The sequence below is a fragment of the Balaenoptera physalus genome, assembly GCF_965194825.1.
Source record: "Balaenoptera physalus genome assembly, chromosome: 6".
NCBI lineage: Eukaryota > Metazoa > Chordata > Mammalia > Artiodactyla > Balaenopteridae > Balaenoptera > Balaenoptera physalus.
The window spans coordinates 131,241,508-131,258,697 of NC_138885.1; the positions used below are offsets into that span (position 1 = coordinate 131,241,508).

General features: G+C 42.1%; 1 protein-coding gene across 2 annotated transcripts in view; it reads left to right on the plus strand.

Moving 5' to 3' along the window:
* The window catches only part of DIS3L2 (DIS3 like 3'-5' exoribonuclease 2), a 380,422-nt gene that overhangs the window by 272,527 nt on the left and 90,705 nt on the right, over window positions 1-17,190 (plus strand). For both annotated transcript variants that reach the window (XM_082466171.1, XM_082466170.1), the window contains one exon: window positions 11,791-11,898. In XM_082466171.1, coding sequence (XP_082322297.1) covers window positions 11,791-11,898 — 108 coding nt within the window. The remainder of the gene's footprint in view (window positions 1-11,790; window positions 11,899-17,190) is intronic.

The following is a 17,190-nucleotide window of genomic DNA, read 5'->3' on the forward strand; positions in this document are numbered from 1 at the left end:
TGAATGTTTGTGTCCCCCTCAAATTCATATCTTGAAATCCTAACCCCTAATGTGATGATCTTAGGAGGCAGGGCCTTTGGGAGGTGATTAGGTCAAGGGTGGAGCCCTCATGAATGGGATTAGTGCCCATATAAAAGAGACCCCAGAGAGCACTCTCATCACCATGTGAGGATAGCGCAGGAAGGCGCCATCTGTGAACCAGGAAACGGGCCCTCTCTAGACACTGAGTCTGCCATCACCTTGATCTTGGATTTCTGAGCCCCAGAACAGTGAGAAGTAAGTGTGTGTTGTTTAAACCACCCAGTCTATGGTAGTTTTATTATAGCAGTCTGAACATAGTAAGACAGGAAGTATCTTTTAAAGTTGAATGTATGTACACACTTTGTGGCCCAGCAGTTCTGCTTCTGGGTATATACCTAACAGAAATGCATGCATGTGTTACAAAAAGAATGTGTAAGAATGTTCATTGCAACACTATGCAAAGTAGCCAAGAAACTAGAAGCTATTCAGTACCGTCAGCTATAGAATGAACAAATAATTTGTGGTATGTTCACTCAGTGGGATGCAATACAACAATGAGAATGAACAAATGACAGCTCCACACACAAACATAATGGTGAAGGAAACCAGACACGAGTAAACACTGTATGAGTCCATTTATATAAAGTTCCAACACAAGCAAAGCTAGAAGTCAGGAGAGTGGCTACCCTTGGGGGAAAAGGGCCCATCTGGTGGGGGAACCTCTAATGATTCTTGATCTGGGCACTGATGACACCGGTGTTGAGTTTGTGAAAAGGCATCAAGCTTCTCCTTTATGACTTGTGCGTATGTGTGTGTGTGTGTATGTATAATACTTAAATAAAAATATGTTTTTATTTTGAAGCTTTTTGGGGAGTGACTTTTACTCCACTCTGGCTCCTTTTAGTATATATAACCAGCCTAATCAGGCAAAGGAGCCACATCAGAATCCAGGTACCTCACTCATAGCTTGGCCCTCCAGAGGACACAGCTCTGATATTTGTACATTGACTACACTTCATGTAACCTCAGGTTGGAGACATCCCATCCACACCTCCTGCCCCAAAATGCAGTTGGCTAAATCCAGCCTTTGGCCCAGGGCCTCTTAGGGAAGGAGGATAAGACTTTAAAATCCCTTTTATCTACAAAAACTATAACATTATGGTGGAAAGAGAAATAGAAGTAGCAATCAGACCACATAAAGTGAATAAATGTGAAGCGTTCTCGCCATATGGATTCAGATATTTAAGAAATTTCGGCACAATTCGAGGTTTTTCTTCAGAGCAGGTGGCTTTCTCTTATCTAGCTCCGCACTCTCCTTTTATAGCCAGGAATTACGTTTCAAATTCAGAAAATGAGAAAAATAAAATTGGGTTAAATAACTAAGCCTGTTTCCTTTGCTCTTCTCTTTCCTTTGGTTTCGTGATTGTCATAGTTCTAGAATTTCTCTTTGGGAATGCAGAGTTGGGACTCTTCTCTTAAGCTCTGGAAATGGGGAGCTGAATGGAGGAAGGACCCCTATGCTCCCAAGCGGCTACGGGCTCCCGCTGCCCGGCACTGCCCCCAGCTTGGCATGAGTGAATGGCGCCAGCCCACAGCCTTGGGCAGCAGCAGCTGTGCATTCTGATTCCTTTGAACCACTACTCTGACCTTCCTACTCATTTGTGTTTCTTCAAGGACAGTGTCCAGGAACTTTTCTGCTGTTTTCACTTTACTTTGCCTGTAAAAGTCTTCTTGAAAGCTGGATGAGCTGCTTTCCCCTCCTCCAGGTTCTCTCTTTCTCATTTGGCGGAATCATTTCTCCCAACTTCATCAGACGAGGGAGGGAGTGTTTGTGTTGGGGGATGGGGGTGGGGATGCCGGTTGATTTCCCATCTACAGGGACTGTGGCATTGGTTTCTTTTCATGCAGTGTCGCTGACCTATAAGTATCTGATGTCAGAATTACAATCTAAGCTTGATTTGGGAAATTATCCCATAGATTAGTACAGTATACAGTGAAACAGATCTTGGGTCCAAATACCATCTTACTGTCCAAATATCATCATACTGTCTTTTAAATGAAATTCTTTTTGTTGGGATTTTACTCAAACTAATACGTATTTGGTTACTCTTATTAACAATAGGGTGTACTCAGGAGAAAAGATAAACCTATATATTGTCCATTTAAATCCTGTGGAAAAACACTCTTTTTGACAAAAGGTAGATAGCTGTCAGGATAGGGGACAGCTGTCTGCCTGAATTTAGGCCTGTCCTCAGGAGGACACAACATCTAGCCAGTTAATATTTCCAAGCTAGCTTCTCTGAGAGGAAAATACAATGTAACTGTTAAATTAAAGGTAATTTTTAAAAAATAAGTGAATAAGTTTTAAAAGTGAGAGAAAACCTAAATAGCTGAAACCTAAACCTAAATTTTCTGCCTGTTGGCCCAAGCACTCGTGTTATTTTAGGTGTGAAACAGCTCAAATGAACGTTCGCCCATAAATCTCTACGATATTTTATTGGTACTGCTTTATAATAGAGATCAAAGATTGGGATTGGAAGCCCGTCTTAATGTGGAGTCCAAAGAGTTTTAAGATGTTCGTTTATGACCCCAGCATGTTGTCAGGGTGTTGATGTTTTGTTAATGTCAAACTGTGTAGCAAAGAATTGATCAAATTTGGAATTCATGGAAGGGTTGATATGAAAAAGAAAACTCTTTAAACAGAGATGTTGGCTGGCAAATGGATTATCTCCTTCCTTTAAGTTGTTTCAGCATGTGAGTGGGGAGCTAGCTGAGTGTACCTTATTGTTAAAACCTCAAAGTCCTCAGAGACCAGGAGCAAAACTCCCCAAGTTCTCCGGCTCTGACAGCCAGTGGGCACTGAGGGTGTGAGGGAGGTTTGGGAGCCAGCAAAGGCCTGGGCAGAAAGGGGCAGGGGGGGCCCTGTAGCCCCTCCGGGCACTGGAGAACCCCCAGTGGGTTGTTGGCGTCCGGCCTCCTTGAGCTGTTACAGCCCCTATGTCGCTGCTGTTCCCTCCTGTTCCTTTCTGCCTGGATGACTGATCTCTCCCCTCTGTGGCCCTTTCCGCTGGTCACAGGGCTGTCCTGGCTAACCTGCTGCTGAACTTGGCCAGCTCGCCCGCTGTGGCTTTAGCAGATGTTTCTGCTCTCTGAGGCTAACATAAGATTTTAGTCCTGTTGGTACCCCCACCCAGCTGCCTTGGGCAATTTACCTAAATGATCAGTTTCTCTCAGTTCTCCCAAGCCCGAATCCAGAATGCTTAGAAAGTCAGTGTCCTATCATCAGTGTCCTTTTTTTCCATGACCAGCTTTTAAGCTCTGTCCTCACCCAACTTTGATTCTGGCCCTGAAACATGCATGAGAAGCCTTAGCACCCTTTAAGCCCCTTTCCTTTTCTGCTACCTAAAGTGCTACCAGTCTTCATCCAGTGAGCATTTATTGAGTACCGGCTGTGTGCAGGTGCCTGGTCTATAAAGATGAGAGAGATGGTGATCTTGCCCTGGAGAAATCAGGGCAGGCGGGCATGTAACAATTACTACACACTGGCCTACTTGTAGTTGCAGAAGTGCTCCAAGGTGAGGATGTATCACAGAGGAGAGAGAAGTTGTATCTGCCTGGATTGGTGGTGGGAGAGGAGCTTCTGCAAGAGCCAGGAAGCCTTCACAAAGCAATTGATTTTTGAGCAGTGTTTCTAATTTTGAGTAGAAAATTTCTAGGTAGACAAAAGTAGGTGGAGAGGGCATTCCAGGCAGAGGCTAGAAAAAGCATGGAACGTCCAAGGAACAGTATGTAGTTTGGAATTGCTGGGGTCTGAGCTGCAGGGGGAGCCAAGAGATGAAGTTACAAAGAGAGGCCTGGGGTGGCAGGCTAAGGAGCTTGGGTTTCATCTTGAGGCCAGGTAGAGAAGTGACATCATGTTCTTTGACTAAGATAGAAAATCACCTTAGCAGCTGTGTGGTTGAAGAACAGTGAGGCCAGAGATAGGAAAATTGTTATCAGTATCAGGGCCCTTTCCCTCAGTCATGGCCCCTTGAGGCTTTGAGTAACCACCCCAAAACAGACAGGGATCTTTGCTCACGGAATCTTAGGAGAGTAGACCAATATGGTGGTGTCCAACTGGAGACCCCAGGAGAACTAGAGTAATAGATGTCTTCAGCCTGGGGCCAGAATGGGCATCCTGAACAAGGAGCATTCACATTCGCCCCCAGATTGCATCCCCTCCCGATCTAGCAGTCCATATCACACGGCAAAGAACAGGGCTAGGCACCTGGGAGAGCTTAGCTTCCCACTGGTATCTCTGCTGTCTCCTTGGAGATGGGGTCTGCAGGCCCTCTGCCGACTTCCTCTTGAGACCCCTTGGCCTGATTGAAGATGTTTGGGCCTTTCCTCATTAACAGGACAAGCAAAAAATCAAATTACTGAATTCAGCTCATCAAATATTGGGGAAGATAAGGGCAACGTGTCCTAATATAAATGGGATTGCAGATTGTCATTGGATGGAATTTAGTAAGAAGATGCAAAAGTCTGCAGAATAATAAGGAAATCTTAACCAGAATAATTTCAACTCTAGAACTGTGCTGCTGGCTTAGGAGACTTAGGATGTATCCCAAGAGAGATGAAGATGTCCACACTTGAACAGTGGAAGAGGGAGAGGAAAAGACTCATTTGAGAGATTTAGAATGCAGAACCTACAGGACTGGGGAACTGATGGGGTGTAGCAGGGAGGGGAGTGACCCTCCTCCAGACGGTCCGGTGATTTTCTCCATCACAGCTCAGCCATGACTTGCAGAAGCAGGAAAGGCAGATTGTAAGAGTGGTTGTGGAGTCTGCAGAGTTGGAAAATGAGGGAGTTTGAGAACTTGGAAGGAACTGTCCACGTGGTCCACACTGAGTAGTGAAGCTGAGTCGGGGCCAGAAAAGCCATGACTGGGGAGAGCTATCCGGGGGTTGGGGAACGCGTAAGCATTCGCACGACGCTGGTGATGGCCAGCAGTTTCTCAACTGCCGGAGAGACCTTGCTTCTCTTTTCCAGTTATACATTGTGTTCTGCACTTAGGACCCTGCCTCGGAGTCTCTCCAGGCACCGTGGCAGATCTCACGTAGCTGATGAGGGTGCGGGGACCAGTATGCTGTTGTCTAGGTGGGTCTCCCTGAAATAACAGAGCTCGTATTTGAGGAAGCAGCTTATGGAGAGTGGCTGTTTGTCTCTCCAGTCCCCCTCCCATGGGGATCCCTGCTGTGCTGTGGACTTGACACAAGTGCCATGTGTCATGGGACACAGTCCCAGTGACACCGGCAGAAATCTGGCCCAATTCATGAGAGGCCCTGACATGCCAAACCACAAATGTAATTGTAACATCTTCACTCCTTTTCTTTTGAGAAATAATAGTCTATTTACAAAACTATATGGACATAAAGATAAAGACTGTTTTCTCGGAATTCCATCTGAATCGTGCCCCAAGATCTAGTGAAAGATTATTAAAAGGAATGCCCTTTAAAAATTAGGCATAATTATACTACCCCAAAAGTTTTAACGTTTAGCTTTTTCATGAGCACTTGGATTCTTTGGCATCTGACCATTGCAGTGTGAATATTAAAATGTTTCCTTCTGTGTAAGACACAGGATATCAAGCAATGTTTATAACCTGGGCAGCAGCTGAGTGTACCAATAGTTTTAGGAGAGAATAGCCAAAACAGTTTATCTTGTACTTAAAATACTAGCTGCCTGTGAAATTCTTATGTAAAGATGTTTAAGTAGGAGTCTACCATGTATCAATATTTCATAAAATGTTTTATGTAATGGAATAAACAGTAAACATAGAAAAAATAGGTGATTTGTATTCTGGGTGAAAGTAAGTCATTCATTTGTAAACTAGAAGTGCCTGCTGTGTGTCAAGTGCTGGATAGAGAGAAACAGTCCTCATTCCTGAAGATTCCATGGTCTAGTGGAGAAGAGAGGCACATAAAGAAGCAATTAGGGTGAGTGTAAGAGCTGTAGAAGCTCTTACATGAGAGAGCAGGGAGGATGCAGTGAGTGACTGTTCAGGACTGCCTCAAGTCCTTTTTGAAAGAACAGGGGCCGTGGGGAGGAAGTATACAAAACACAGTGAGTACTCCACCCAGGGGAATCTGGGTAAGTGTTTCAGAGATGCTGATGAGCTGAATCTTAAACGATGTACAAAGTTGGCAGAACATCCAAAAGTTGGCAAAACCTCCGGAAAGGTGCTCCAGAAAGAGAGAACAACATGTGCACGAACTGGAGCAGGAAGCAGGCCTTGGTGGCTCTGGTTACTGCGTGGGAGGGGGGCCCCAGGGCAAAGGCTGAAGGGAAGTCTGAGCCAGGGGACCAAAGGACCTGGCAGACCATGGGGTGGCCAGTGAGCTGGCTTTTATTGAGCATCTTCAATATTGTTTTACTAATAAGAGAACCAAGACTCAGAGAATTATACTAGGTTCCCCAAGTTGCACAGGAAATGGTGGGCCCAGGATTAGACCCCCAAGTCTGCCTGGCTTCAAAGCCTTTGCTGTTTTTCCTGAGATGTGCTGCTGATGAGTCTGGGTCTCACCCTTTTGGTTAATGGTCTTTAGACTTTTTTTTTTCTTTTTCTTTTTAGTGGTAAAGGCCTTGTTTGCAAATAAAATCTTAACTCCAAACTCCAATATGTAAAAATAGATCAGGTTGTATTTCATTAACATAAAGGTCTTCCATATTTAAATGTATAACAGTTAGGAGATCAAGTAGTGAGAACAGTGGCTTTCTTTTTAATAAGCTCTTTTATTTTAAAATAAATTTAAATTTACAGAAAAGTTGCAAAGATAGTACAGAGAGGTCCCATATACCACACAGCCAGCTCTCCCCCTTGCTAACATCTTGCATTACCATGGTACATTTGTCATAACTAAGAAGTTGACATTGGAACATTGCTATTAACCAAATCCATACTTTATTTGGATTTCACCAGTTTTTCCACCAATTATCTTTCTGTTCCAGGGTTGAGTCCAGGGTACCACGTTGCATTTAGTTGCAATGACTTTCTTTGCACAAACACTAAAACGTGAAGTCAGGAAATATGTTACATTCTCAGATGTTCAGCTTTATGATTGAAAATAAGATACTGCCTTGAACCCTTAGAAGAAATACTAACTATCTGTAAAAAAAGGTACTAAGCCCTGGACTACAGGCATGCAAGGCAAGAGCAACCTGCTACTGAAATGCAGTTGGTATAATTATCTGATAATGCAGCCCAGAGAAGAATCCAACAGTGCACACCCAACAGACTCAGTTTATTCTGTCTCATTCAGCTTGGGCTGTCATACAATATACCATAGACTGGGCAGTTTAAATAACAGACTTTTTTTTTTCTACAGTTCTGGAGGCCAGAAGTCCCAGATGAAGGTGCTGGCCAATTCAGTTCCTAGTGAGGACTCTCTTCCTGGCATGTAGAGGGTTGTGTCCTCACGTGGCCTTTTTTCTGTGTGTGTGCAGGGCAGGGAGGGGGGAGTTATCTCTCTATTTATCAGATCAGGGCCACACCCTTACGACCTCATTTAACCTTAATTACCACCAAAAGACCCCACCTCCAAATACAGTCACGTTGAGGGTCAGGGCTTCAACGTAGGAATTTGGGGGGTGGGGGAGGGACAGAGTTCAGTCCATAGTCTAGTCCAAAGGCTGAAATTATGTGAACTCTTTACAGTTCAATCATGGTATTAAAATTTCCTCCATTTCGTACAGTATGTTTATGCAGGTAAATATGTGTTACTTTGTAAAACACTTGATACATGCAAGAAAATGTTAAATATTTAGATCCCATTTGAATACTCATTAAATAAGTTAACAGAGAATATAGTGTCATCTGAACAAACGATGCAAAAGCAATGGCAAGAAAAATTTTTCAAAAGTAGTTGCCTTATAAAAGCTGTTACCAGAAGTCTTCAGGTAGTCGTTAGGTTTTACATACAAAAGATACAGCATCCTTCAGAATAATGCCAAGTAATGCCATATAATTATTAGCTGTTTGTTACTGGTGTGGGCTGTGAGTTCTAGAACTTACTTTTCCTTACCGAAGGTTGTTTGCTGTACTGAAACAGAATACAAGTCCAGATACCTCACACGGAGTAGGACACCACTGGGGTTTGTTTTGTTTTTGCTGATGAAGAAACTTAACTAGCTAACTTCACCTCAGCTAGTGCATAGCTGCTGCTCTGTTACTTCAAAATTACTTAGCAGAGTGTTAGAAAGTGTTGCTTGACACTGCAAATCCAGGAGGTCCACAGTAAGTGCGTTGGATAAATGTCTGTTAATGCTGCCGTTTTTAGTTTGGGAGGTGGGGGTGAATGATGATGCCATTAATCAAGAAAAACATGGAAGAAGGAATAGATTTAAAGGTAGGAGGGAGGGAGCCTGAAGTAGCTTCAGGACATCCAGGTAGATTTACTCATTTTGTCTTTGGAATTTTAGAGTAAACAAATAACATTCCAGGATAGCTATAAGTCATGATTTGAAAATAAGTTGAAGAGGATTTCCTTTTTTTTTTTTTTTTTTAATTTAAGAGAGTATACCATTGTATCAGTTTATAATGGAATAGAAAATTAATAAAAGGAAGAAATAATTTGGGCTTAAAAAACTGCAAAGTGAGTGACTAGTTGACCACAGTGTTCATCTAGGGAATCTGGATTTGTGAATCTTTCAGCGATTATTTTTTCTTCCAGTTTTATTGAGATATTGATATAATTGAAATATCGAACTAAGTTCAGAGTGTCCAGCGTAATGATTTGACTTACATATATTATGAATGATTCTCACAGTACGTTTAGTGAGCATCCGTCATCTCATACAGATCCAGCATTAAAGAAACAGAAAAAGTATTTCCTTCCTGTGACAAGAACTCTTAGGATTTACTCTCTTAACAGCTTTCATAGATAACGCAGTGTTCATTATATTTATCACGTTGCACATTACATCCCTAGTATTTATTTATCTTATAGCTGGAAGTTTGTACCTTTTCACTACCTTCAGCAATTCCCCTCCCCCCAAATCAGTGATTTTTTTTAAATAAATTTATTTAATTTATTTATTTATTTTTGGCTGCGTTGGATCTTCATTGCTGTGCACAGGCTTTCTCTAGTTTTGGTGAGCAGGCGTACTCTTTGTTGCAGTGCGTCGGCTTCTCATTGCAGTGGCTTAGGCTCTAGGCACTTGTGCTTCAGTAGTTGTGGCATGCAGGCTTCAGTAGTTGTGGCTCGCGGGCTCTAGAGCGCAGGCTCAGTAGTTGTGGTGCATGGGCTTAGTTGCTCCACGGCATGTGGGATCTTCCTGGACCAGGGCTCGAACCCATGTCCCCTGCATTGGCAGGCAGATTCTTAACCACTGCGCCACCAGGGAAGTCCCCAGTGATATTTTATCGGAGTATTCTGTTAATGTTCCAACATGTGATTTGGTCAATTGTGTATTTTCAATTACTGAAGCATTGATTCAGCAGTTTCAGTCTGATGAAACCATGTCACAAGTTTACACTCAGCCCTTGGGTTCTTTTATTTTCCCCAGCTTTATTGAGGAACATTGGCAAATATAATTGTGTAATTTTAGAGTGTATGATGTGATGATTTGATATACATGTACATTGTGAAATGATTGCCATGATCAAGATAATTAACACGTCCATCACCTCACATAGTTAACTCTTATTGTGTCTGTGGTTAGAATGCTTAAGATTTACCTCAGCAAATTTCAAGTATACAATACCCTGTTATTAACTACAGTCCCATGCTGTACCTTAGATCCTCAGACATTATTCATCTTATAACTGAAAGTATGTAAAAGTATTTGACCTCTACCTTCCCATTCTCCCTCTCCCCAGCCCCTGGCAACTACCATTCTACTCTCTGTTTCTATGAAATCGGCTTTTTTTTAAATAAAAGATTCCACACATAAGTGATACATACAGCATTTGTGTTCTCTGTCAGGCTTGTTTCACTTAGCATAATGCCCTCCAGGTTCATCCATGTTGTCACAAATGGCAGGATTTCCTTCTTTTTATGGCTGAATAATATTTCAGTGTGTATGTGTGTGTGTGTGTATCACATTTTCTTTATCCATTCAACTGTCAACAGACACTTAGGCTGTTTCCATGTCTTTGCTCTTGCGAATAATGCTGCAGTGAACATGGGAATGCAGATATCTCCTCAAAGTACCAATTCCATTTCTTTTGGATACACACCAGTACTGTTTTCTATAATGGCTGTACCAATTTACATTCCCCCCAGTAACGTACAAGGGTTCCCTTTCCTGCACAACCTCACTAACGTTTGTTATCTCTTGTCTTTTTGATAATAGCCATCCTAACAGATGAGAGGTGATATAGAAATTAAGAAAGCAGTCACACTCACAAAAGCATCGAAAACAATAAAATACTTGGGAATTTAACCAAGGAGGTAAAATACCTATACATTGAAAACTTTAAGACATTGATGCGAAAATTGGTGAAGACACAAATAAGTAGGAAGATACCCTGTGTTATTGGATTGGAAGAATTAATATCATTTAATTGCCCATACCACCCAAAGTGATCTATAGATTCAGTGTAATCGCTATAAAAATTCCAATAGCATTTTTCACAAAAATAGAAAAAACTCTCCTAAAATTCATATGGAATTCACAAAAGACCCTGAATAGCCAAAGCAATCTTGAGAAAGAAGAACAAAACTGGAGGCATCACACTTCTGATTTCAAACTCGATTACAAAGCTATAATAATCAACACAGTATAGTATTAGCATAAAAACAGACACATAGACCAATGGAACAGAATAGACAGCCCAGAAATAAACCCATGTATGTATGGCCAACTAATCTTTGACAAGAGTGCCAAGATGGGGAAATAATTGTCTCTTCAATAAATGGTGTTGAGAAAACTGGATAGCCACATGCAAAAGGATGAAACTGGACCCCTAACTTACAACATGCACAAAAATTAACGCAAAATGAGTTAAAGACTTAAATGTAAGACATTGGGTTCTTAAGTGTACAGTTACCTGGGATAGTTATATCCACAAGTACAAGTCATTCTTGAGTCTAGAGCTTTAGTTTTAGTGTATAGGTTTTTTTTTTTTCCACCACATCTCAGTTTATGTTAATGAGGTGACTCTTTTTTTTTTTTTAATTTATTTATTTATTTATTTATTTATGGCTGTGTTGGGTCTTCGTTTCTGTGCGAGGGCTTTCTCTAGTTGTGGCGAGCGGGGGCCACTCTTCATCGCGGTGCGCGGGCCTCTCACTATCGCGGCCTCTCTTGTTGCGGAGCACAGGCTCCAGACGCGCAGGCTCAGTAGTTGTGGCTCACGGGCCTAGTTGCTCCGTGGCGTGTGGGAATCTTCCCAGACCAGGGCTCGAACCCGTGTCCCCTGCATTGGCAGGCAGATTCTCAACCACTGCGCCACCAGGGAAGCCCAGTGTATAGTTATTTTTATAGTTTTTTTTTCAGTTTTAGTGTTTAGTTATTTTTCATTGCTATCATGTATTTTTCCCTCCATTACCAGTTCTTCTCACCTTTCACATTCACATTCCCATTTGACCCTAAAGACTTATGGAAGATTATCAGATAGTGTGGTCTTTCTGCTGAATCTTCAAGGAAAAGAGTTTCCTCCGTGTTCAGCTCACTCTGGAAGCTCAAGCTGTTCACCAAAGCTCTGCCCCCTGGGCTGCTTCTGAGCCTGTGGTTAGCTCCTGCGGATTGGAAAAAGCTGCTCATGGCCTGTTCTCTGTTTGCAGGTTGTCCCCATGCTTCCCAGGCTGCTGTGTGAGGAACTGTGCAGCCTCAACCCCATGACCGACAAGCTGACCTTCTCCGTGATCTGGACGCTAACTCCGAAGGGCAAGGTAACAAGTTACATGCGTGTCCATTCCATTCAGTGAGTCCCTGTTCAGCAACACTGTGCCTCTGGTGCTGGGCTGGAGCCCCGTGGTGGTAGGATGAGGGCAGTGTAGGGGCAGTGCCAGAGAGGAGAACATAGGGGAAGAGCTCTCGGTCCATTTAGAAGGCTGAGCCTCAGCAGTTTTCAGTGTATCATGTGAAGGAAGAATGAGTGTAAGCAGAGTCACGTGGGGGAGGCCTCGTGCAGGAGAGGGTGTACATGAAGGTGCGTGTGGATGGCATTGGCCGGGTGGATGGGCCTGGGCTGTGGTTAGGAGAGCAGGCCATTGTGTGAAGGAGGACATTTGGGGAAAGGGTGGTGAGTTTGAGTAGGTGAGGTAGACTCAAACCATGGGACCCTCAAATGCCAGTTGCAAATGAGCTGTAGGTGTTAGGTTTCCTCTGAAGTGTCATGAGAAAGGTGACATCTTAGAAAGTTGAGTGCTGCGTCATTGTGCTGTTTGAAGATGAATGAAGTTTGCACAAGGTAGTGCTGTAATCAGGGCACAAGGTGATGAAACCATGGACTGAGAACAGAGAGGAGAATAATGTCAGTGGCCATTCCCTAAATATAGGGAATAAATGAGACAGATAAATGAAAGATGACTCCAGAAAAAACTAGTCCCCTCCCGCAAAACAGAAACAACTCTAAACTTCTGAAAATAGGGTAATGATTGGGTAAGCTATGGTAGCGACTCAGTGGAATGTTGTACAATTACTAAAGTTGTTACAAAGACCGTGTAAGAACATGGGAAAAGTTTATGCTGTAATATTAAATGGAAGTTTAAAAAAAAAGATATTTAATTATAAAGAGGTTCCAAATAAAGATGGAGGATCAAATACCCACATTTACTTTCATTCCCTCCCAAAACCTCACTAAAACAACAGTGAAGAGATTTTTTTTTAAAAGACATAAACCCACAAGGACAAAGAGAATGGGAGAGGAGACAACAGCAACAAAAATTTGGAAGCTGAGAAGCAGATGGATGAGTGGTAACTGACTTAGCAGTCCTGAGAGAGCTGAGTCCTGAGCCAACAACAGAGAAAGCCAAGAAACAACCCAGTTTACACAGCAGAATCCTAAAGAAGTTCAGAAATTGACAGCAGCAGGTAACTCTGTAAAGTGGGGGAAGAGGTGGGTGAAGAAGAGACTAACTGTATTGGTAGAAAATTTATTTAAAAAGATTGCCCCTTCCATAACGTAGTAGAAGACCAGAAATTTATCTGTGGGACAGGATAAAGGAAAGGCTGTCTGAACTAGGGGACGCCAAACACAGTTGTGGTAGTGGCCCCTTTGGGGAGGTTGAGTGAATGCTGGCACGTTGAATACTGGCCGAACATTAAGAGTCCCAGCCTTCTTTTCCCAGCCAACCTCAGAATTCTAGTAGCCAAGCCTATACCCTTGAGTCCAAAGATAGGAAAATCTTTCTCTGAGGAATCTGAGCGGTAAAGAAGATTTAAAGCTAATAACCTCAAGGATTTCCCAACCAACAGCTCAGCTGTGTTTCCCTACAGTAAAGCTTGCAGACAATAAGCTCCACCCACTCAAGCAGAGCTTTTTAGGATTTCACTAAAAATCAGCCTTTTAACATTTCACTTTCCTATATAAAGAGAACCAAGAGGAAAGCGTCGAACGTGAAATAGGAAAACCAAACAGGAAAGCAACTAGAACAAAACAAGGAGAAGAAACTATTTTTTTATATCCTCAGAGAATTTCCTTTTTAAAGAAAGTATCTGTATTACAAGATTTAGACACTTTAAAAAAGAAACATTCGGAATGGGGGAAAAGGAGCTCTTTTTTAATTAAATTAACAGCATGAAATTAAAAACATGATAGAAGAAATGAAGAAGACTCAAGGTTCAGATTGGAAGATAAAGTTGAAGAATTGTCCCAGAATATGATAGAAAAGACAAGAAAAGTAGAGGACCAGTCCAAGACATCCAACATCTGTTCAATGAGCATTCCAGAAATAGGGAACAGAGAAAAAGAGGGAGAAGAAATGATCAACAGAATCATTCAGGGAAATGCCCCATTACTGCAGGATGTGACTTTCCAGACAGAAAGAGCCTGCTGCCCAGCACAGTGATGGAGACGCACCATCTCCAAGCCACATTGTCATAAAATTTCAGAACACCGAGGACAAAGAAAAGATCCTGTAGGCTTCTAAGAAGGAAAAAAAGAGTCACATACAGTAGATCCAAACTCAAAATAACTTAAGACTTTTCTGTTGTAACCCTAATTTCTGAAAGACTGTGACTTCCATGCTAAAATGCTGTACCCAGCTAAGCCATCAATAAAACGTGAGAGCAGGAAAGGACATTTTCAGACATGCAGGGTCTCAAAAAAAATGTACATCTCATATACCCTTTCTCAGGAAGCTACCAGAAGATGTACTTCACCAAAAAGAAAGAGTAAATCAGGAAGGAGGAAGACGTGGGATTCAGGAAACAAATAAACTAGTACAGTAAAGAAGTGAAAGAATCACCTAGATTGCAAGTCACCAAACTTTTCCTGTAAAGGACCAGTTAGTACATATTTTTGGTTTTATGGGCCATTTGGTCTATTACAGCTACTCAACTCCGCCATTGTAGCACGAAAGAAGACAAAACATAAATAATGAGAATGCTGTTTCCCACTAAAACTTTACTTAAAAACAAGTGGCAGGCTGGATTTGGCCCACAGACCGTAATTTGTTGACACCTGACCTAGACGATGGTGAAGAAAGTTCCCAGGGTACCAGCTCTACGCAGATGCAGAAGACAGGGGTTCAGATTGGAGCAGGTCAGAAGGTGACCATCTGCAAGCCAGGAAGAGAGCGCTCACCAGATACTGAGTTGGCTGGCATCTTGATCTTGGACTTCTCGGCCTCCAGAACTGTGAGAAATAAATTGTTTAAGCCACCCAATCTGTGGTATTTTGTTATGGCAGCCCTAGCAGACTAATACACTATCAACTGAACTTTTTTACTGGATTACATTAAAATCTATTGGTCTGTTTCACACTTTGAATGGATCTTTTACCCATGCATGATTTTTTATCATGTATTTAGAAATTTAAGTCATTTAGAAAATATTGGCTTATTAGTCTGATTTTCTTAATGTGGACACATTTCATTATACGATATTAAAAAATCATATTAATATCACTACAGACCCTAGACAAGTCTTTAAGTATTAGAAAACGTGTATCATATGTCAGATAACAAGGTTTTCAAAATTCTGATTTTTGTAAAAGCTCTAATTTTATCATTGGCAATAAATAATGTTAGTTGTTTTTCTTGAAGTGCCAGATAACCATCGTGTGTCACTCGTTCCTCCAAGTAACAATGATGTTCTGTAAAAAAGGCAGTCAGTTCATCTCACAACTCAAAGTTATGTTAAGTGCTTTTCCTCAAGACAACCACTGTACTTTGACATGCTGCATAAGTGAAAAAGACAAGTACTCAAGGGTTGAGCCATAATAAAAGTATTAACTTTTACCGCTTCATCAAGAACATTCTTAAGTGAACTAGGTTTTTTCTTTTCTGCGAGTGTGTGCTGGTGACGAGACCCCGACCACTGCCACCGCTTGTTGCCATTGCCTGATTCTTGCCAAGGCATTAACAGTTTTCCCCACCAGTGCTTCTGTACCATCCATATAAATGCCAGCACATGGAAAAGGGCAAGTAATGCCTCCTAGCGTGATTACGGGAATAGTTTTGACCTCATGGATTCCTGAACGGATCCCCACGCGTCCACAGGCCACACTTGAAGAGCCGCTGCTTTAGACAGCTGATGGGAAACTTGAGGTGGATTAATGTGCACAGTTTACAGAAAAACCAACCAAATAAAAACAAGACAGTTGTTAGTTTCGCTGAAAATAAAAAGTTGTGTAGGAAAGAAAAGTAACGCTTAGTATTTACATAGTTGTAATAGTTAAATCTCATAGTTATGATGTAACTTTATTGGGAGGATTGAGGGCCTGGAATGGTTATCTGGGTTTGGCTGGGGGAAGGGAGTGTATGTGGAAAGAAAAGTAAATTCTCTTCTTCTATAGTGAAAAGTTTGTCAATAATGCCTAAAGCTGAAAAATCAAGTAGTAATCAAGCAGATTATATAGAAGTATGAAAAGTAAATAACAGGGCTTCCCTGGTGGTGCAGTGGTTAAGAATCCACCTGCCAATGCAGGGGACACGGGTTCGAGCCCTGGTCCGGGAAGATCCCACATGCCATGGAGCAGCTAAGCCCGTGCGCCACAACTACTGAGCCTGCGCTCTAGAGCCCGCATGCCACAACCAACGAAGGCCGCGCGCCTAGAGCCCGTGCTTCACAGCAAGAGAAGCCACCGCGGTGAGAAGCCTGCACACCGCAGCGAAGAGTAGCCCCCACTCCCCGCAACTAGAGAAAGCCCATGCGCAGCAATGAAGACCCAACGCAACCAAAAATAAAAAAATAAATTAAATAAGTAAATTAAAAAAAAAAAAAGAAAGTAAATAACAAAATAATCTGCTGAGAGGTGAAAGTGGCTGCCCTTGGGGAGGGGCAGAGGAGGGAGAGGGACAGAGGGCTGCTGTTCTTCATAATGAGCCTTTAAAACTACTTCACTGTTTGAACTATCGATACTTCCATTTTTAAATTTTTATTTTGAAAAATTTCAAACATACATGAAAGTAAAGAAAATAACACAATAAATCCACCATCCCTATCTCCTAGATTTAACTACAGTCAACATTTATTCTTTGCTAAAGTATTTTAAAGCAGACCACAGACATCATGCCATTTCACTCTTACATATTTTGATATGTGGCTCTAAAAAATTTGGACGTTTTCTTACATAACCACAATGCCATCAGACACCTAACAATTAATAGTAATGCCCTGGTGTCATCTAAAACCCAGTCCATAATTACATTTCCCAGATTGTCTCCAATCGATTTGTCCAAAGTGGAATCCAAACAAGTTACCAACATTACATTTGGTTTTTGTGATTCCTAAATATCTGATAATAAGTTCCTTTTTAAAAATTATTTATTTATTTATTTATTTTATTTTTGGCTGTGTTGGGTCTTCGTTTCTGTGCGAGGGCTTTCTCTAGTTGCGGCAAGCAGGGGCCACTCTTCATTGCGGTGCGTGGGCCTCTCACTATCGCGGCCTCTCTTGTTGCGGAGCACAGGCTCCAGACGCACAGGCTCAGTAGTTGTGGCGCACGGGCCTAGTTGCTCCGCAGCATGTGGGATCTTCTCAGACCAGGGCTCGAATCCGTGTCCCCTGCATTGGCA